Source organism: Papio anubis, chromosome 20, assembly GCF_008728515.1.
Source record: "Papio anubis isolate 15944 chromosome 20, Panubis1.0, whole genome shotgun sequence".
NCBI classification, from domain to species: domain Eukaryota; kingdom Metazoa; phylum Chordata; class Mammalia; order Primates; family Cercopithecidae; genus Papio; species Papio anubis.
In genome coordinates, this window is record NC_044995.1 from 45407909 (window position 1) to 45430626 (window position 22718).

At 46.5% G+C, this 22718-nt stretch overlaps 1 protein-coding gene and 1 long non-coding RNA gene across 6 annotated transcripts in view; one reads left to right on the forward strand and one right to left on the reverse strand.

Moving 5' to 3' along the window:
- Window positions 1-13978, reverse strand: part of ACSBG2 (acyl-CoA synthetase bubblegum family member 2) — a 48063-nt gene extending 34085 nt beyond the window's left edge. The window contains exons 1-5 of one of the 5 annotated variants that reach the window (XM_009193287.2): window positions 13953-13978; window positions 13707-13792; window positions 10688-10785; window positions 7099-7328; window positions 3680-3768 (exon numbers count right to left, since the gene is read on the reverse strand). In XM_009193287.2, the coding sequence (XP_009191551.2) occupies window positions 3680-3768; window positions 7099-7328; window positions 10688-10754 (386 nt within the window). In that variant the 5' untranslated portion in view covers window positions 10755-10785; window positions 13707-13792; window positions 13953-13978. Of the gene's footprint in view, window positions 1-3679; window positions 3769-7098; window positions 7329-10687; window positions 10786-13697 lie in introns of all 5 variants that reach the window. The other 4 variants (XM_009193289.2, XM_009193286.2, XM_003914747.4 and 1 more) reach the window with 4 other exon arrangements.
- LOC110741881 overlaps window positions 1-22718 on the forward strand; it is a 28351-nt gene that overhangs the window by 4564 nt on the left and 1069 nt on the right. The window contains exon 2 of the long non-coding RNA XR_002518865.2: window positions 6443-6541. This is a non-coding gene — a long non-coding RNA (uncharacterized LOC110741881). The remainder of the gene's footprint in view (window positions 1-6442; window positions 6542-22718) is intronic.

The window sequence follows — 22718 nt, forward strand, 5'->3', positions numbered from 1 at the left end:
CTGGCTGAAAGTGATCCCACCCGCCCTAGCCTCTAAAGCTGGGATTCCAGGTGTGAGCCACCATACTCAACAACTGTTCATCTTATTGAATTGTCTTTTTAATGAAATCAGACTTTTTAAATGCTAATAAAAGGTCCCATGGCTGAGGCAGCAGTGGCTCAAGCCTGTAATCCCAGCACTTTGGGGCGAGGCGGAGGCCGGGATCGAGTCAGGAGATCAAAGACCATCCAACATGGGCTACTATGGTGAAACGCCGTCCTCCCACTAAAAATACAAAAACTAGCCCGGGTGGGGTGGCAGGCCTGTAGTCCAAGCTACTGGGAGGCTGAGAGGCAGGAGAATGCGGCGTGAACCTGGGAGGCACAGGCAGGCGAGACTCCGTCTCAAAAGTCCCTGTTTAAGCAGCTTTTCTCTTTATGCTTTTTTGCTCTGTGTCTGTCTAAAGTCACCGGCTACAGGTTGTGAAACCATTCCATCACTTTCATTTCTGCGGCTTTAGAATTTGACTTGCATGATTTGGTCTGTAATCCATCTCAATTTAATTTTTACTGCATGATGTGAGGGTAAAGGATCAGGGCGGTTATTTTTTCCATGCAAATATCCGGTTGGTCCATCACCCGCTGGATTGCTCATATACCTTTGTTGGAAACCGGTGATATGGCAATGCATGGAGCTATTTCTTGCTCTGTGCTCTGTTGATCTAGTTGTTGTGCTTTTAATATGTCAGGGAATGAAGCACGTTATAATTATTTGGGATAGTTACTCTCATCACAATTTCTTAACTATACCCCTATTTTGCTGGCTGTGCTAAGGGTTATTGAATCTTCTTATTGAATCTTATTGAATCTCTTATTGAATCTTCATAACAGCCCTGTGAGGCATAATATATATATTATATATATATAATATTATCTATACTATATATAATATTACTATTAGGAAAAGGAAAGGAAAGAATATATTATATATAATTATATATTTCGCTCCCCAACAGATAGGTGGTATGCTCATAAAAATTTGGAAAATAGAATATAACATATTAGGTGTTCTGTGGTCAGGTATTGAGATATAACTAATGTTAATATTTATTTCTAGTCACTACCCTCAATTTCTTTTCCTTCCTTCCTTCCTTCCTTCCTTCCTTCCTTCCTTCCTTCTTTCCTTCCTTCCTTTCCTTCCTTCCTTCTTTCTCTTTTCTTTTTCTTTCTTTTTTTTGAATAGGGTCTCATGCATTTGCTGACTGGAGTGCAGTGGTGTGATCATAATTCCTGCTGAAAGTCTCAACTTCCCTGGAAGCTCAAGCCATCCCTCCCTCCTGCCTCCCAAGTAGATTTGGGACTACAGGCACCACCATGCTTTTGACTGTTTAAAGCACCTTTTTCTTTTTTTAGAGACAGAATATCGCTGTGTTGCCTAGGCTGGGGTCTTGAGCTCTTGAGCTGGGCAATCCTCCCCTCAGCCTCCCAAAGTGCTGGTATTGCAGGCATGGTCTGTGCAGCCTCTCAATTTTTCCTTAGCTGTGGCTGCCCTTGTCATTGCCATTTGTTATTATTAATCTGGCTTGAACAAATGGGATTTCAGGTCTCAGGTCTTCTATCCAACCACAAAGCGTGTGAATTCTGGGGAAGCCACTTAACCTCGATGGGTCCCGGATTATCGTCACCATCATTATTACTCGGGATCATGTTGGCACCTACATACAAGGGGCTATGGGGCAGTCATGGCCAATATCTATATGGGTAGAGTATTAGCAATAATTGCTATATTAATAATTAGTATTTTAATTTTTTTTTTTGGGGCGGAGTCCACTGCAGCTCCTGCCGTGGACTTTGGAGTGCAGTGGTGATCTCGGCTGCTAGCTCTGCCTCCTGGGTTCCATACATTTCTCCTGCCCTTAAATCTCAAGTAGCTTCAGGACTACAGGTGTCAGCCACCACGCCTGGCTAATTTTTTGGTATTTCTAGTAGAGATGGGGTTTCACCGTGTTAGCCAGGATGGTCTCCATCTCCTGACCTCGTGATCCGCCCACCTCCGTCTCCCACAGTGCTGGGGTTACAGGTGTGAGCCACCGCGCCCGGCCTGGTATTTTAAATGTTAAGCGTAGTTGTAACCATACAGTGTATAAAGATTTTGATACCTGCTTTGTCACCTCTGACATCAAAAATGTTTAAAATGTGCTCTTCAGAGCCATCATTTCAAAATATTACCCAGAATCCCATCCAGAAGGCGTCTCATGGTTTAACCTCCAGCTGTGGGACACTTAGGTTGTCCCTGACTTTTACTTAGGTTGTCCCTGACTTTTTGCCATCACTAATAACACTTCCAAGAAGCATCTTTGTGCATAAGCCAAAATATATTCTCATGTTTTGGTTTTGCTTCTTTAAGTAACACTCCCAAAGGTAGAATTACCAGCTCAAAAAGAAATCAATATTTTATTTTTACTTTTTTTTTTTCATGATTAGAGCCTGGGCAACATAGCAAGAAACCATCTCTACAAAAAAAAAAAAAAAAAAGGAAATTAGCCAAGTGTGGTGGTGTGTGCTCATAGTCCCAGTTACTCTGGAGGCTGAGGCGGGAGGATTGCATGAGCCTAGGACTTCAAGGCTGCAGTGAGCTGTGATTGTACCACTGCATTCCAGCCTGGGTGACAGAGCGAGACTCTGTCTCACAAAAACCCCAAAGCAGACAAACAGAAAAACCCCAGTGGTATGGTGGCATCTGGACTGGATTATCATCATTTATTTAAATACTGAGTAACCTGGTAAACCAGACCCCAGAGATGAACAAAACACAGTCAGTGTCATGGGAGGTTAATGTCGGGATATCCCAGCCCCTCCCTAACTCCCAGGTAATATAACTAGAGGAACTCCCTCTTTTATTTGTGTGTGTGCATGTGTGTTTAGGAGCTATTTTTTGTTTGTTTGTTTGTTTGTTTGTTTGAGACAGAGTCTTGCTCTGTCACCCAGGCTGGAGTGCAGTGGCATGATCTTGGCTCATTGCAACCTCCACCTCCCAGGTTAAAGCAATTCTCCTGCCTCAGCCTCCCAAGTAGCAGGGATTGCAGGCACCCACCACCACACCCAGCTAATTTTTGTATTTTTTTTAGTAGAGATGGGATTTCGCCATGTTGGCCAGGCTGGTCTCTAACTCCTGACCTCAGGTGATCTGCCCACCTTGGCTTCCCAAAGTGCTGGGATTACAGGCATGAGCCACCGTGCCTGGCCATTTTGTGGATTTTTAAATTTTTTTTTGAATTTTTATTTTTAGAGCAGAGTGCTGACTCTACTGCCCACTGGCCGTATGAGCCTCAGTTCCCTCATCTGTAGATAGGAGATGATAGGACCCACTTCACATTGCTGTCGTGAGGTCTTCCAGGATCGTACACACGGAGCACAATGCTTCTGCACATAATCAGAAGCCTCTAAATGCTGTGATTATTATTTTGTCTGCAAAAAGTTCTGCAGCTGAAGAAAACCGAGAGGTCTGAGACCGCTGGTCTAATGGGTGTTATTGCGTATGACCTGTGATCAGAATAATGTGTTCGTGTATCTATCCTGCCTGCTAACGAGGGCGTTCATCCAAAATTCCTGTTTGCATCTCACACCGAACAAGCCCAGGGGTCCCAGGCCCAGGGTAGCGGCTCCTTAATCCTCACCGTGAACCAAGCCAAGGACCTTACCCGGCTAGGATGGCGCCAACAGCAGTGATAAACCACTCCGCAGAGTTAAACCCCAGGATGCCAACTCCGTGGAAACGCTCCAAGCCCAGCTGGGAAGGAAAAAACCAGAAAAACAAAGCGTGAACACGGAGATGTTACGTCATTAGGATATGTGACGTCAGAGTCAAATGTAGTCACACGGAGGCTGGGCGCGGTGGCTCACACCTGTAATCCCAGCACTTTGGGAGGCTGAGGTGACAGAATTGCTTGAGGTCAGAAGTTCAAGACCAGCCTGGGCAACACAGTGAGACCCCTGTCTTTACAAAAGAGTAGAAAAGTTCGCCAGGCATGGTGGTTCACCCTTGTCGTCCCGGCTACTTGGGTAACTGAGGCAGGAGGATCACTTGAGCCCTAGAGTTCGAGGCTGCAGTGAGCTATGACTGTACCACTGCACTCCATCCTGGGCAACAGAGTGAGACCCTGTTTCAAAACAAAGCAAAAGTAGCCACACGGAGTGGGAGACAGCGTTGAGCCTAAAATCTGAGGTGTAATATTGTTTTTTGTTTGTTTGTTTTTTGGGGTTTTTTTGAGACGGAGTCTTGCTCTGTCGCCCAGGCTGGAGTGCAGTGGCGCAATCTCGACTCACTGCAAGCTCTGCCTCCCGGGTTCACGCCATCCTCCTGCCTCAGCCTCCTGAGTAGCTGGAACTACAGTGATCTGCCCACCTCAGCCTCCCAAAGTGCTGGGATTCCAGGCATGAGCCACCGTGCCTGGCCGTATTTTTATTTTTAATGAAAGTATTCAAGGAATGATATCAGACAGTGGTGATAAGTTGCATATGTAGGTCGGGCATGGTAGCTCACGCCTGTAATCCCAGCCCTTTGGGAAGCCGAGGCGGGTGGATCACCTGAGGTCAGGAGTTCGAGACCAGCCTGGCCTACATGGTGAAAACCCCATGTCTACTAAAAATACAGAAAATTAGCTGGGCATGGTGGCACGTGCCTGTAATTCCAGCAACTTGGGAGGCTGAGGCAGGAGAATTGCTTGAACCCGGGAGGCAGAGGTTGCAGTGAACCCAGATTGTGCCATTACACTCCAGCCTGGGCGACAAAAAAAAGAAAAAGAAACAGGGTCTTGCTCTGTTGCCCAGGCTGGAGTGCAGTGGGTGATCATAGCTCACTGCTTCGACTTTCTAGGCTCCATCAATCCTCCCACCTCAGCCTCCTGAGTAGCTGGGACTATGGGCCTGCTACACGGAGTCTAATTTTTTAAAAATTTATTTTTGTAGGGCCGGGTGTGGTGGTTCACACCTGTAATCCCAGCACTTTGGGAGGCTGAGGCGGGTGGATCTCTTAGGTCAGGAGTTCGAGACCAGCCTGGCCGACATGGTGAAACCCCGTCCTATTAAAAATACAAAAAATTAGCCAGGTGTGGCGGTACGCATCTGTAGTCCCAACTACTTGGGAAGCTGAGGCAGGAGAATTGCTTGAACTTGGAGGCGGAGGCTCCAGTGAGCCTTGGATCCAGTGACCCAAGATCACACCACTGCACTCCAGCCTGGGCAACAGAGTGAGACTCTATCTCAAAAAAAAAAAAAAAAAAAAAGTTGCACATGTAAAAGTACAGACTTGTCCTGAGTGTGGCTGAGAATAAACCAGGAAACTCAGAAACAAAAGTAAGCATCCTTAGGGGAAAACTCCCTCTTTGTTCTGGGTACTGCCAACCAACATTGTCGGCTCTTTTAGTCATACGGGATCACGGCTGGCAATGATCTGCTGTTCTTGGGGGAAAAGGAACCATTTGGAAGACATTTGCCTGCTGGTACCTCAGGATGAGATGCCAAGTGTTTCAGTGTTCAAAAGGCTGGCTTTATTGTGGACAGAGTGTGTTTTTATTAATGCCTATTAATAATAATTACACTGGTTAATTTCTACTTGGGGCTGCAGGTAGTTTTGTTTGTTTTTCTTTTTGGTTTTGTTTTTACTTTGGTCCCAAGTTTTGTTTTTGTTTGTTTGTTTTTTGAGATGGAGTTTCACCCAGGCTGGAGTGCAATGACACGATCTCGGCTCACTGCAACTTCTGCCTCCTGGGTTCAAGCAATCCTCCTGCCTCAGCCTCCTGAGTAGCTGGGATTACAGGCGTGCACCACCACACCTGGCTAACTTTTGTATTTTTAGTATAGATGGAGTTTCACCATGTGGGCTAGGCTGGTCTCAAACTCTTGACCTCTTGACCTTGATCGGCCAAACTTGGCTTCCCAAAGTGCTGGGATTACAGGCATGAGCCACCATGCTTGGTCAGGTCTCCAAGATTTAGAGGAGGAGAGGGACCTTCAACTCCACGGAACTAAGAATATGGCTAAAGGAGACCATCTTTCAGGAGAGATGAACTAGCCACAGAGACATAGTATGAGGGTGGGGCCACCAAGAAGAAACCCAGCCCAAACACATGGTTCTCTCTCTTTTTTTTCTTTAAGACACGATCTCACTCTGTTGCCCAGGCTGGAGTGCAATGGTGCAATCACAGGTCACTGCAGCCTCAACCTCCCAGGCTCAAGTGATCCTCCCACCTCAGCCTCCTGACAGTTGGATCTACAGGCATGTGCCACTGCACCTAGCTAATTTTAAAATTTTTTGTTGAGACTGGGGTCTATGTTGCCCAGGCTGATCTTGAACTCCTGGGCTCAGTGATCCTCCTGCCTCAATGTCCCAAAGCCCTAGGATTACAGACATGAGCCACTGACCCCAGCCTTTTTCCCTCTTTCTTTTACTTCATTCATTCTAGGGGGGACTGGCAACCATGCTATGAAGACACTCAAGCAATTCTGTGGAGAAGGCCATGGAATGAGGTGCTGAGACTTCCTGCCAACAACCAGCCATCTAGGTAAGTAAGTTTGGAAGTAAAGCCTCCAGCCCTGGTTGAGCCTTCAGATGAGACAGCCCCAGCTGATAACTTGGCTGCAACCTCATGAGAGACCTGGAGCCAGAACCACCCAATTTCAAAGTAGCTCCTAAATTCTCAATCCACAGAAATTGTGAGATGATAAATGTTTGTCATTTCAAGTCAGTATGTTTTGGGATAATTTGTTATGCAGCAGCAACTAACTAATACATAGATATAGTATGTTAGGGACAAATGCAAGATACAGAACCATGGGTGTAGTAGGCTATTATGTGTGTAAAATTTTGCATATATAAAAATTGTATTTTATGTATATATACATAATCTAGTTCTCAAAAGGACACACAAAAAACTGACAATGGTGGCTGCTTCCTTGGAGAGGAACTAGATGTCTGAGGCTCATGAATCAGAGGGAAATTTTTCACCAATTAACCTTTGTATCTTTTGGTGCCCTGTGAATTTTGTATTACATATATGTACGTGTATTACCTATTCATAATGAATGGTTGAACAAAGGAGAATGAATGAATGGATCTTACCTTGATCAAGGATTTTGCAGCCTTCCGACAAGCCTCGTAGTACTGGTTGAAATTCAGAACTTCCCATTTTTTGCCATTCAGGGATGCAAGGGCTGGATAAATTCCAAATCGGTTGACTGACTCTCGAAAAAATTCAGGGATGGTCATCGGGGTCTCATGGCCCGGTCCATGTTTGGATAGCCTCAGAAGGACTTCTCCATCTCGACAGGTGGTCCACAGCCTGGGAGTAACTGCAAATAGTTACCAGAGTTGGTGGCAAATGTTTTAATTTATTTAACAACTTTGGATAGGGGGCGGTTGGTGTCTTTTTGGACCTAAGGTGCTGAGAGTTGAATTAATCCCCTTTTAGGGTGAAGTTATGTGGTCAACACTGGCAAGACAAGCTTCCTTTCTCTTTATTTATTTTTTCATTCCCCCCCAAAAAAATTTTAATAAGTCGAAAGGATTGTATACCAAGCACTTTCTTACCCAACACCTAGATTCTACAACTGCTAGCATTTTAGTATATATTATCACACATCTGTCCTGCTATTTTTGTTCTGTCCATTGTTTTTTTGTTTTTTTGTTTGTTTTTTCTTTTCTTTTTTTTTCTGGAGACACAGTCTTACTCTGTCAGCAGGCTGGAGTGCACTGGCACAATCACAGCTCACTGCAACCTCGACCTCCTAGGCTCAAACCATCCTCCCACCTCAGCCTTCCAAATAACTGGGACTACAGGTGAACACCACCATGTAAATTTTATTTTTTAATGTTTTGTAGAGGTGGGGTTCTACTGTGTTTCTGAGGCTGATCTCAAACTCCTGGGCTCAAACAATCCTCTCTCAGTTTCTCAAAGTGCTGGGATTACAGTCATGAGCCACCGCACCTGGCCCCATCTTATTTTTTTTATTATTATTTTGTTTTGTTTTTGTTCTTGAGATGAAGTTTTGCTGTTCTTGGCCAGGCTCGGCTCACTGCAACCTCTGCCTCCTGGGTTCAAACAATTCTGCTTCAGCCTCCCAAGTAGCTGGGATTAGAGGCATGCACCACCACGCCTAGCTACTTTTGTATTTTTAGTAGAGACAGAGTTTCTCCATGTTGGTCAGGCTGGTCCCAAACTCCCGACTTCAGGCAATCCGCCCGCCTTGGCCTCCCGAAGTGCTGGGATTACAAGCGTGAACCACCATGCCTGGCCTATTATTATTATTTTTTGAGACAGAGTCTCACTCTGTTGCCCAGGCTGGAATGCAGTAGTGCGATCTTGGCTCACTGCAACCTCACTACCCACACCTTCATCTCAGAAATCTGGCCTCTAGAATTGTGAGACAATATGTTTCTGTTGTTTCAGACACTCAGTTTGGGGCACTTTGTTAAAAAAAATTAGCCAGGCATGGTGGTGCATGCCTGTAATGCCAGCTACTTGGGTGGCCAAGGCACGAGAATCACTTGAGCTTGGGAGGCAGAGGTTGCAGTGAGTTGAGACTCACTACATTCCAGGCATGTGCCACCACAACTGGCTAATTTTTGTAGTTTTTTTTTTTTTGAGACAGAGTCTCACTCTGTTGCCCAGGCTGGAGTGCAGTGGCCGGATCTCAGCTCACTGCAAGCTCCGCCTCCCGGGTTCCCGCCATTCTCCTGCCTCAGCCTCCCGAGTAGCTGGGACTACAGGCGCCCGCCACCTCGCCCGGCTAGTTTTTTGTATTTTTTAGTAGAGACGGGGTTTCACCGTGTTAACCAGGATGGTCTCGAACTCCTGACCTCATGATCCGCCCGTCTCGGCCTCCCAAAGTGCTGGGATTACAGGCTTGAGCCACCGCGCCCGGCCTAATTTTTGTAGTTTTAAGAGGCAGGGTTTTGTCATGTTGTCCAGGCTGGTCTCGAATTTCTGGCCTCAAGCAATCTGCCCACCTCAGCTTCCCAAAGTGCTGAGATTACAGTTGTGAACCACTGTGCTCAGCCAATTTTCTAGGGATTTAGATGAATATTCCACCCCTTGGACCCATAAAGGTCCCCAAACTCCTTTTGTGCATGACGCTATCTTTCGAGTACTCCCGCACTCCCTCTCCTTGAATGTGCATTTTGCAATGCAAGTACTTTTATTTGCCATAAACCTCAGTACTTTCAGTTTTTTTTTTTTTTTTTAAACGTAGTCTCACTCTGTGGCCCAGGCTGGAGTGCGATGATGCGATCTTGGCTCACTGCAAGCTCCGCCTCCTGGGTTCACGCCATTCTCCTGTCTCAGCCTCCCAAGTAGCTGGGACTACAGGCACCCACCACCATACTCTGCTAATTTTTTGTATTTTTTAGTAGAGATGGGGTTTCACCGTGTTACCCAGGATGGCCTCGAACTCCTGACCTCGTGATCCGCTCACCTCGGCCTCCCAAAGTGCTGGGATTACAGGCGTGAGCCACCATGCCTGGCCCACTTTCACTATTTTCTGACTTGTTTCTTGAATTCACTCTCGATGGTGTCAAGAGCTTGGACAATGGCTGGGTTCAAGGTCCCACCGGCATTTGAGGACCTCCCCCAGCCCACTGGTATCACAGCTGTCTATAATGTCACCATGTCCCTTGACTTTAGCTCTGGCAGTAAAATGATTACAGCCTAATGTTTTTTTTTGTTTTTTTTTGTTTTTTTTTTTTTTTTGAGACGGAGTCTCGCTCTGTCACCCAGGCTGGAGTGCAGTGGCACGATCTTGGCTCACTGCAAGCTCTGCCTCCTGGGTTTACACCATTCTCCTGCCTCAGCCTCCTGAGTAGCTGGGACTACAGGTGCCCGCCACCACACCTGGCTAATCTTCTTGTATTTTTAGTAGAGACAGGGTTTCACCGTGTTAGCCAGGATGGTCTCGATCTCCTGACCTCGTGATCCGCCTGCCTCGGCCTCCCAAAGTGCTGGGATTACAGGCATGAGCCACCGCGCCTGGCCTACAGCCTAATGTTAATAAGTCACTATGATCATATCTGCGCCATATCCACATGGATGGTTCCTGGGTACTTTATCCACTTGGGCTCACCATCCTGACAGGCAGGTGCTGTTATCAATGCCCCCATCATTCAGATATGCAAATGAGGCCTCCAAAGAGCAAGTGACTTGCCCAGTGTCACATGACTAGTAGAGCAGAGCTCTGAATTAAGTGAACCACTTGCCCTGCTACCTCAACACCTTATCAAGAGTAGAAAATAGGCCCCAGGCTGGGCATAGTGGCCCACACCTGTAATTCCAGCGCTTTGGGAGGCCAAGGTGGGAGGATTGCTAGAGCCCAGGAGTTCAAGACCAGCCTGGGGAGCAAAGCAAAACCCTGTCTCTTCAAAAAAATACAGAGCTGGGCATGGTGGTGTGCACCTATAGTCCCAGCTACTTGGAGGGCTGAGGCAGGAGGATCACTTGAGCCTGTGAGGTCAAGGCTGCAGTGAGCTATGATGGCACCACTGCACTCCGGCCTGCATGACAGAGCAAGACACTGTCTCAAAAAAACAGGTGGAGGGTGGGGTCAGCAGGGTCAGTCAAGGAACGGCTACATCTTTCTAGATCCAGACTCCTCTGCCAAGAGCCTTTGTGGAATCAACGTGCCTGTCTCTCTCCCACGCACTCTTTAGTGCAATATACCTTGTGTTTTATTCATGTCTACTTCAAGATCTTTAGCTCCTTCTTGAGTCTTTGGGGTTCCAATCATTCAAGGTGTGCAGAAACCATGCTTCACAGTACTGCAAGGCAAAAAAGCAGGAGTTTAACAGGATTGGTAAAGGGGCTGTAGGTATGAGGCCAACTCCTCCATCCACTAGTCATGTCTGCCTAGCATCCTGGGATCCATTGGTCATGCCTGTCCTGGGCCTGGGAGGAGAGGAGAGTGGCGGGCATGCCAGATACTACAGCATTTGTAAAACCCAGAGGGTATTCAATCTGTGAGTTTACAGAAAAAGTCTGGGCCTATACACAACTCTGTGGGTGAGAAAACATTTTTAAGCCTCCCAAGGGAAAGAAACTCTTATGGGACCACACATTTACCTTCTCTTAAAGGTAGTATTAATATGAAAACTCAAAGGGCCTAAAGGAGAAACAGGATAAATCTTGCTACATAAAATTTTTAAATTTTCCACATAGCAAAGAATACCATAAACAAAAATCAAGAGATCTACAAATTAGGGAAAGATATGGACAATACATCCAAAATATAAAAGCTTGATTTCCTTCATATGTAAAGAACCCTGAGGAGTTAGTCAGAAAAAGACCAAAACCCAAAGGGAAAGTGGGCAAAGGACATGAACAGATAATTATCTGAAACTAAAAAATGACTTTTAAAAAGAAGAAAACATGCTCAAACTCAGTCCTATGAGAAATACAATAGAAAATATGATGCAGTTTTCACCTCTCAGGTTAAGTAAGATCAAAAAAGGTGACAATATTTCCTATTATGAAAATGTGGGAAAACAGGTGCTCTCATTCATTGTGATAAAATCAGTGCCATCTCTTTAGAAAACGTTTATCAGTAATCAGACTTAAGATCACATGGGGTTTTGTTTTGTTGCCTAGGCTAGAGTGCAGTGGCACAATCTCGGCTCACTGCAGCCTCCACCTCCTGGGTTCCAGCAATTCTTGTGTCTCAGCCTCCCGAGTAGCAGGGATTACAGGCCACCATACCCAGCTAATTTTTTTTTTTTTTTGAGATGGAGTCTCGCTCTGTCGCCCAGGCTGGAGTACAGTGGCGTGATCTCCGCTCACTACAAGCTCCGCCTCCCGGGTTCACACCATTCTCCTGCCTCAGCCTCCTGAGTAGCTGGGACTACAGGCACCCGCCACCACGCCCGGCTAATTTTTTTGTATTTTTCGTAGAGACGGGGTTTCACCGTGTTAGCCAGGATGGTCTCCATCTCCTGACCTCGTGATCTGCCCGCCTCAGCCTCCCAAAGTGCTGGGATTACAGGCGTGAGCCACCGCGCTTGGCCTATGCCTGGCTAATTTTGTATTTTTAGTAGAGACAGAGTTTCTCTGTTGGTCAGGCTGGTCTCAAACTCCCAGCCTCAGGTGATCCACCAGCCTCAGCCTCCCAAAGTGCTGGGATTACAGGTGTCAGCCACTGCGCCTGGCCTAAAATCACAAATTCTAAATATCAATTTATTTCAATCAAAAATGTCCCCAGATATGGTCAACTTTGTCCCCTGGGGGAAGTGGAGGCCAAATTATTGGTCGATATTTATTGAAACTGATTTTTCCAGTGGCTTTCAGGGAGGAAAATTGTGCGATTTTGTTTATGATAAAGAGTGTACTCGATACAAGAATCAAGCAGTTGTTCTGAATTCTAGATTTGCAGTAATGTTTTATGGACTGTAAATGTTTCTATCAGTGAGCGCAGGAACCCAGCAGGCAACAACTTGAGTAAACGCTTTGGTGAATGAAGCCCTCTAACATACACGTGGTTCTTACACCAGCCCTCTGCCTGGAACTCTCTTCCCCTCAGATAGCTGGGACTACAGGTGCATGCCACCATGCCTGGCTAATTTATTTTTATTTTTATTTTTGTAGAGCTGGGGGCCTCGCCATATTGCCCAGGCTGGTCTTGAACTCCTGACCTCCAGCAATCCCCCCACATCAGCCTTCCGAAGTGCTGGGATTTGCAGGTGTGAACCACCGCACCAGGCCCCTCTTTCCTTTATAAATTACCCATCTTCAGGTATTACTTTATGGTAATGCAAAATGGGCAAATAAAATTAGTATCCGGAGTATGACAAGAACTCTGGATTTAAAAGACAAAAGTAAACAACCCAGTGTTTTATGACGAAAAATGTAAGCAGGCAGGTCACAAAAGAGGAGCCTGGATGGGCTATAAATCCTGGACAAGATGCTCAGGAGCTTTGGTCATCAGGGAACTGCACGTTAAAAATCACACGATCATTTCACCCCCAGCAGATGTGCAAAAATGCATGCAGGCTGGGCGCGGTGGCTCATGCCTCTGAGCCCAGCACTTTGGGAGGCCGAGGCAGGTGGATCACTTGAGCTCAGGAGTTCTCCACAGAGGACTTGTAAGTTACTAGTAATATTCGATTTCACGAAGTGAAAAGGGCACACAGATATTTATTGTTATTCATTAAATCGTGCAGGTATGTTTTGTGTTATTTTACATGCATTATATGTTTTGCAATTTTAAAAGGCCATGTAGGGTTTGGGTGCGGTGGCTCACACCTGTAATCCCAGCGCTTTGGGAGGCTGAGGTGGGCGGATCACGAGATCGGAGGTCGAGACCATCCTGGCTAACACGATGAAAGCCCGTCTCTACTAAAAAAATACAAAAAATTAGCTGGGCGTGGTGGTGGGTGACTGTAGTCCCAGCTACTCGGGAGGCTGAGACAGGAGACTGGCGTGAACCCAGGAGGTGGAGCTTGCAGTGAGCCGAGATCACGCCAGAGTGAGACTCAGTCTCAAAAAAAAAAAAATTAGCTGGACATGGTGGCGGGCGCCTGTAATCCCAGCTACTTGGGAGGTTGAGGTGGGAGGATTGCTGGAGCCTGGGAGGCAGAGGTTGCAGTGAGCTGAGATCATGCCACTGCACTATAGCCTGGGAGAAAAAGTGAGACCCTGTCTCAAAAAAAAAAAAAAGAAAACACGTGCCCTTCTCCCATACCACTGGCACCTGTCACTCTTCAAGAGGTGTGGTTCTGGCCATCTGGCAAGGCACCTGGAGCTGGGACATCTGGTCACTCAGGTGTTTTCTTCTTCCTGCAAAGACAGTAAACAGGTAGCCCCTCCTGGAAACCTGAACATGAGCTGCCCCTTCCCAGCCCCCGTCACCCTCTCCGTCCAGCCAGGATGATGGTGGTGGTGGCAGGCAGGAGGTTGGGTGGTTTCCCTCCACAACAGGCCTTCTACCCCGTTCAACCTTCCAGAACCTTCCATCCCAGCCACCTCTTGTGACATCACTGGCTGTCCCTGCCTCCGCACCCCACCCCCACCCTAGGGGAAGCTGCTTCCGGGACGGGGAGATTGCTTTTTCATGCATCGTTAATTGATTCATGCATGCACGCACTTCTGTGTGTGTTCATGACATTTTTATGGAGCCATGACCGTAATGACAGGGATTGTGCTGGATGCTGGAGACATAAAGATGAAGAAAACCAGGCCAGGCGCGGTGGCTCACGCCTGTAATCCCAGCACTTTGGGAGGCTGAGGTGGGCGGATCACGAGGTCAGGAGATCGAGACCATCCTGGCTAACACAGTGAAACCCTGTCTCTACTAAAAAATACAAAAAATTAGCCGGGCGTGGTGGCGGCGCCTGTAGTCCCAGCTACTCCGGAGGCTGAGGCACGAGAATGGTGTGAACCCGGGAGGCAGAGCTTGCAGTGAGCCGAGATCGCGCCACTGTATTCCAGCCTGGGCGACACAGCAAGACTCCGTCTCAAAAAAATAAATAAATAAATAAAAAAGATGAACAAAACCAGATGCGGCCTGTTCAAGAAAATAAGGGGAGGCCTAGAGTCACACAAATGCAAACTTATTGTGAAGAGAAGCCCCAAGGCGTGTTGAGGGCTTGATCAGAGGATCCCACCCAGGCAGGGAGTCTGGGAGTGGTTTCTTTCTTTTCTTTCTTTTTTTGAGACTCAGTCTTGCCCTGTCACCCAGGCTGGAGTGCAATGGCGCCATCTCAGCTCACTGCAACCTCCACCTCCCGGGTTCAAGCGATTCTCCTGCCTCAGCCTCTCGAGTAGCTGGGATTACAGGCGCCCGCCACCATACCAGGCTAATCTTTTGTATTTTTAGTAGAGATGGGGTTTCGCCATGTTGGCCAGGCTGGTCTTGAACTCCTGACCTTGTGATCCGCCCGCCTTGGCCTCTCACGGTTCAGGGATTACAGGTGTGAGCCACCGGGCCTGGTCACCGGGGCCTTTTGAATGTTTCACAAATATCCACTCTGCAGAGTACCTGGGCAGCTGTGCTAGGAGAGCCAGTGTCCCCCAATGTCTATCCAGCCCTTCTTCCCCAGAGCCCTCACCTAAAGAGAATGTTTCCCAGACTCCCTGACTGCATGGCGTGTCCGGGTGGCTATGTCCTGCCCTGTGGGAAGTGGGCATAAGTGGTGGGGGCCACGCCTGGTCATGCCTGTAAAGGAAAGGAGGTGATGCCCTTCCCCAACCCCCCGCCCAGTAGAATCCTGGGATCAGAAGCAGCCTCCTTGGACAGGGGTGAAGCTGGAGGGGAGGGAGCAAGTCAAGGGACCTCTTGATAGGAGGTCCCCAATAGGAGGGAAGGGACCTCTGTCTCTAATGATGGTTGAGCCACTTTGCTGGTGCCAGACAGATTTATGCAAGTTGCACACACGCTCGCTCACTCAGACACTCTCACATGCACAGGTACTCACACACACACCTTCCCATGGGCACAGTCACAAGCACACTCACATACACACACTCAAACTCACAACATGCTCCCATAATCACACCTGTTTGCACAATTCAAATGCCTTCATACAGACACAAACCGGCAGGCATGCACACACACACATGTGCACACACACAGTCACATGCACTCGCCTACAGACACGATTACATGCATGTACACTCATCCGCATAGCCATGCACATATGCTGTCACACACATGCCTCATTATAGAGACGTCCAATTTCACACGTATGTACACTGTCAGACACACAATATGTGATGGTCACACAGTCACAATGCTCAGGCCCTCATGCAGATGCACAATTACATATATGCATCCCCACACACACATATATGGACATGCATAGTCACACAGCCTCATGCAGACACAATTACACACACTCATACACTCACACACATACATATGCACACACAGGCTCACACTGCCTCATGCAGACACACAATTGCATGCACTCACTCACACACATACATATGCACACACATGCTCACATTCTCACACACCCTCATACACACACACAATTACATATATGCATTCCCACATTCACATATATGGACACGCGTGGTCACACTGACTCATACAGACACACAATTACACACACACTCCCATACATATGCACGCACATGCTCACACACATCCTCATACAATTATATACACACACTCACATATGTACATACATGATCACACTCTCACACAGTCTCTCACACACACAATTACATACACACACATATATGCAGTGACATACACCTAATTATACACGTAATCATAATCACACTCACACTCCTGTGTGCCATCATGCAAATACACTCACACACAGGCACACACCCCTTCATGCAGACACAGTCACATATACAGTCACAGTCATATGTCCTCACCCCTGCACACACTCACACTTGCACACCCCACATTCTCACACACTCTCATACAGATACCAAATATATACACTCACACACATATGCACACACTTGCTCAGACTCACACAAACCCTCATACACACATACCTTATGACACACATATGCATTCATATACACTCTCCTACAGACACACAGAGACACACGCATATCCTCCCAAAGTTATGCACACACACCCTCATGCTGACACACAGTTGCACATACAGTCACCACACATTCACACACACATACTGGAACAGTTATATACACACACACAGTATGACACACACACATATGCACTCACATACACCTTCATATAGACACGCAATCACACACATGCACATAATTACATGCACACATATACACTCAGTTACATACAGTATGACACACACGTATACACACATACACCTTCATATAGAGACACAATCACACACGTGCACATAATTACATGCAGGCATACACAGTTACATACAGTATGACACACACATATGCACTCACACCTTCATAGAGACACATAATCACATACACACACACACACCCTCTCACCATGGAAAAGTAAATCTGCTTAGAGGAAGTCTGTCCATAGCTATCCCAGACAAGTTTCAGCAAGGGTGAGGAGGACACTGCTGTGCTACCCAGGTCTTTTCAGCGATGAAAGACGTGTGCCCCAGCTTCTGGGAATGCTACCCGAAGCAGACCTCTGCTGTCCACCCCTTCAGGTCAGCGTCTGCCGAATAGCACCTCCTCATCCAGGGTCTTGTTCCCTTCCCTGGGCCACCAACATCCGCGTGGAGACATAAAATCTCAGGCCCCTCTCCCCAAATCAGGACAACTCAGGGACCATCCCAGCTACAGAGCTAGGGGCAGCTGGACTTCTCATGCTCACTCGCTCTCTCGCTCGCTCTCTCTCTCTCTCCCCCACCATCCTGTTTCTTTCCCTTCCCTTCTCTTTCCCTTCCATCAGTATCCATCCCTCTAAACAAACCTTTTGCAAACTCAGTTCCTCTGATCCGCTTCCCAATAAGCTCTCTGCAACAAAGGCAGGCATTGTATGTCACTGAAATCCTCCACTTGCCTTCTCTTACCTTTATTCCACCTGCCCCAGGTAAGATAATAACATGTACTCTCATCCCACACCTGCTTCCCTGAGGACTCTGAGCTGACCACTCTCCCAGAGTCTTGGCTGTTACTCTTTGAGCTCGACTCCCCACTCCCTTCCAGGCATTCTTCCTACACAGACCCGAAGCTGAGCCTGTCTGGGCAGTTGAGGACGCTTCCTCCACACAGAGGGATGAAGTTCATTCCAGGCCATGGCTCACATTTTAATGGAGAAAGAACTGAAGATAGAAATGGCATTGCATAAAGGCAACAGCTGCAGAAAGAGAAGCATTCATTTGGCAAAATTCATCTCTTCTAATCCAGCAGACCCCAGGAGACTCCCTCTCCCCCAGAGCCAAGGGCAAAGTGAACTCAAGCCAAGGGTAACACTGTAAAAGAATCCAGGTGTTCACACCAGAAATGGAGAAGGGGGGACTCACCTGGCAGTGTGAGTCACCTGTGTATCCTCCACCAGTACCTCTCTGGGCAAGGGGGCGGTTGGTTCCTCACTTACTTGGCTGGCTCTAGGATCCTCCACTGGGGCACCTGCTTTCACCTCATGTGCCATCTTGTCTTAAGAGTCAAGAACAGTGGGCGCTCTCAGCCAACCTCCAAGACACCCAATTAACCAACTTATCCATTAACCCAAGGTCTATCCCCCAGAGAACATGCAAGGTCCCTGGTTCGTACAGAACCCTTGCAGGGCTGCTCTGAAATGCACATGCATCCACTTCCATACCAGGCTTGCCGTGTGCTCACTGAGCGCAAGCTGTGTGTTCCCAAACCTGTTTATGCCAGTTGTGCTGCTTGTTCTAACAACATTTTATTTTATTTTATTTTATTTTATTTTATTTTATTTTATATTTTATTTATTTTTTGAGACAGAGTCTCGCTCTGTTGCCCAGGCTGGAGTGCAATGGCGCCATCATGACTCACTGCAACCTCTGCCTCCAGGGCTCAGGTGATTCTCCTGCCTCAGCCTCCCGAGTAGCAGGGATTACCGGCGCCGGCCACCACACCAGGCTAATTTTTGTATTTTTAGTAGAGACGAGGTTTCACCATGTTGGCCAGGCTGGCCTCGAACTCCTGACCTCAGGTGATCCGCCTGTCTTGGCCTCCCAAAGTGCTGGGATTACAGGCATGAGCCACCAGGCCCAGCCCTCACAACATAATGTAATCAAATATTATACCCCTCATGGAAATACAGCAGCAAGAAAATTTCGTCGTTTCTAAGTCTCAAAGTCCAGCTGATAAAAGAGTGATGAATTATGCAAGGACGAGATGACTTGCTCAAGGAAAAAATGGAAAATTGACCCTGTCCAATATGGTAGCCACAAGTCTATGTGAGTATTTAAATTAAAATTTTAATGACTTAAAATTACATAAAATTTACCACTGTACACTTAAAAATGGTTAAGGTAGTAAGTTTAGTGTTATATGTATTTTGCCATATTAAAAATAAAAATAGAGCCAGGTGTGGTGGCTCACGCCTGTCATCCCAGCGCTTTGGGAGGCAGAGGCGGTTGGATCACTTAAAGTCAGGAGTTCAAGAGCAGCCTGGCCAACACGGTGAAACCTCGTCTCTACTAAAAATACAATAAATTAGTTGGGCGTGGTGACAAGTGCCTGTAATCCCAGCTACTCGGGAAGAGGTTGAGGCAGAAAAATCGCTTGAACCTAGGAGGCAGAGGCTCCAGTAAGCCAAGATCTAACCACTGCATCCCAGTCTGGGCAACAGAGTGAGACTCTGTCTCAAAAAAAAAGTTATTCACATATCCAATCGATTAGTCACAGGAGGAATTTCAACACCCCTCTTTTGTTTACTACTTATTTCTTTATTTTTTATTTATTTTTTGTTTTTTTATTTTTTTTTAGACTAATATAGCCCAGGCTAGAGTGCAATGGTATGATCGCGGCTCACTGCAACCTCTACCTCCCAGGTACAAGCGATTCTCCTGTCTCAGCCTCCCAAGTAGCTGGGGTTACAGGCAAGCACCACCACACCTGGCTAATTTTTGCATTTTTAGTAGAGACAGGGTTTCACCATGTTGGCCAGGCTGTTCTCAAACTCCTCACCTCAAGTGATCCACCTGCCTCAGCCTCCCAAAGTGCTGGGATTACAGGCATGAGCCACCATGCTGGCCTGTACTATCTTATTATTATTTTTTTTTTTGAGACGGAGTCTCGCTCTGTCGCCCAGGCTGGAGTGCGGTGGCCAGATCTCAGCTCACTGCAAGCTCCGCCTCCTGGGTTTACGCCATTCTCCTGCCTCAGCCTCCCGAGTAGCTGGGACTACAGGTGCCCACCACGTCGCCCGGCTAGTTTTTTTTTGTATTTTTAGTAGAGACGGGGTTTCACTGTGTTAGCCAGGATGGTCTCGATCTCCTGACCTCGTGATCTGCCCGCCTTGGCCTCCCAAAGTGCTGGGATTACAGGTGTGAGCTGCTGTGCGCCCAGCTGTGTGTGGTTTCTTTCAACCCACATAATGTTCTCAAGGTTCCTCCACATTGCAGCACGTGCCAGGGCTTCGTTCCTTGCTATGGCTGAATAATATTCCGTTGCATGAATTGATCACGTTGTGTTTATCCATTCGTCCATGGGTGGACAGACACTTGGGTCATTTCCACCTTTTGGCTATTGTGAACCATGCTGCTATGAACATTCACGTACACTTATCTGAGTACCAGCCTTCAATTATTTTGGGTTGCAACAGAAGAGTGGAATTGCTATGTCAGGTGGCAATTCTATGTTTAACTTTCCTGAGGAACCGTCAGACTGTTTTGCACAGTGTCTGCACCATTTTGCATTCCCACTAGCAGGGTATGAAAGTCGTAATTTCTCCACATCCTTTGTGCAGTGTGAGACCTGTTTTATTTATACCTTTACTTCATTTGATTTTTTTCAATAGGCAAAACATTCATATTCATAGTTCAGAAATCAAAGAGGCAGGGCTCAGTGGCTCATGCCTATGATTCCAGTGCTTTGGGAGGCCAAGGTAGGAGGATTGCTTGAGGCCAGGAGTTCAAGGCCAGATGGGGGAACATAGTGAGAGCCCATCTCTACAAAAAATTTTTTAAAAATTAGCCCAGCATGGTGGCACATGGCTATAGTCCCAGCTATTCAAGAGATAGGTAAGAGGTTCACTTCAGCCCAGGTGATCAAAGTTGCTGTGAGGTGTGATTGCACCACTGCACTCCAGCCTGGGCAACAGAGCAAGACCCTGCATTAATAATAATAATAATAATAATAATAATAATAAATTTAAAAAGCTCCAGCAGCATGAGATGCAGAGTCAAAACCTCATATGTAACTGTTACAAACCAAACTGGATCTACTTCTCTGTATACAATGGAACATCAACCAGCAAAGCACCATGGTCTTGCAGTGAGAAAGGTTTAATGTGAGCCAACTGGCAAGAAAATGGGAGGAAACACTCAAATCTGTCTCTTTGAACTGGGAGTTGGGGCAGGTTTTATAGTCACAGGGTAATGAGGCATGATCTGATTGGCTCTTGTGATGGTGTGATGCCAGGGCTCGAGCTGATTGCATGCTGGATCATTTCCATGTGGCATCTGTTTCTTAATTCAGTTCTGCTCCTTAGTCTGAGCACTTACGTTCCACCTGTGGTTGACTTTTTAGCTCATCTGGACATGTTCTGATTATATAACATGCAACCTGGGGTCCATGGCAACTGAAAGACAACTCACAACTTTGTTACATAAAAGTTGAACCAGATTGGTCCGATATGGTTACATAATGAACTCTCACCATTGGGTGAGGTCCAATTGCTATAATAGGTATATGTCCCTTTCTCATTCTTTTTCACAGCTGTATAGTATTCTGTGTCACCGCTGGAATACTATACAGCTGTAAAAAAGAATGAGATAACATAGTTATGATATATCCCTTATAGGTAACATAGCGATGACATAGCCCTTTCTCATTCTTTTTCACAGCTGTATAGTATTCCATTTCATAGCTGGAATACTATACAGCTGTGAAAAAGAATGAGAAAGGGCTATGTCATTGCTGTATTATCTATTGCCCTGCAATAAATTACTCCAAAACTTAGCAGCTTAAAACAATGATAATCACTTATCATCTCTCATGGTTTTGGTAGATCAGAAGTTCAGACAGGGCACATCTAGGACAGCTTGAAGTCATGATGTGCTGATGCTGGCATGTATCAACTGCATGAGTCAGAGCCAATTGCATGCATCTCTTCTCAGCTTCACATTTAGTGGTATCACATCTGTACCTTGAAATCAGCCACAGTGGGAGTATTTACACCACAGGAATCAGCAAACACTGCAAATCAGTGCCCCATGCCACTCAGGAGCCAGTTATTAAATATTTACCAGAACATAACTGCTTTAAAGAATTATTTAAAATTCTCAACAATATAAAGGGACATTTTATTACTAAATCCTTAGGGATGGTCCCACCAAAATCCCACATACAGTAATATTAGCAGACTCCAAATGTACTTAGATTTGCTAAAATTATCAAATGCATTATTTTTTAGGGATAGAATCTCACTCTGTTGCCCAGGCCTCGTGGTGTGATCATAGCTCTCTGTAGCCTTGAATTCCTGGGCTCGAGCAACCCTCCCACCTCAGCCTCCTAAGTAGCTACAACTACAGGTGTGCACCACCATGGAGGGCTTATTATTTTATTTTATTTTTTTGTAGAGGTGGAGTTGTCCAGCCTGGTCTGGAACTCCTGGCCTCGAGTTAGCCTCCTGCCTCAGCCTCCGAAGTATTGGGATTACAGGCATGAATCATGACAGCCAGCCTCAAATGCTTTTCCAATAACACACAGACACAAGCCTTGAAATTTAAATCATTGAGCTACTGAATACATTTATGTGCCTGGATTTCCCTAGCAAAAATTGGGAAGAAAACATTTACTTTCCCTTTCCAGGCAGGTTGAGTTAAATGGTATGTCTGCAGCTTCATTGCAAGGGGTCCGTGGCTTTTCAAAAGTGGGTGTCCCTACTGACAAAAGTGGATACGGAGGTCTGCGTGTTCCGTGGCAGTTTCCAGGAAGAATGAGATGTGGATATGAGTGGATGGTGCAGGTCTAGAGGCAAGAAAATTTGAGCGACATTGGTTGTCACTTGCTATATAAATGAGCCAAAGATGATGTCTTTCTATCAGCCCTATCTCCTTTCTTTCTTTCTCTCCCTTTCTTTCTTTCTTCTTTCTTCTTTCTTTCTCTTTCTTTGTTTCTTTCGTTCTTTTTCTTTCTTTCCTTTCCTTCT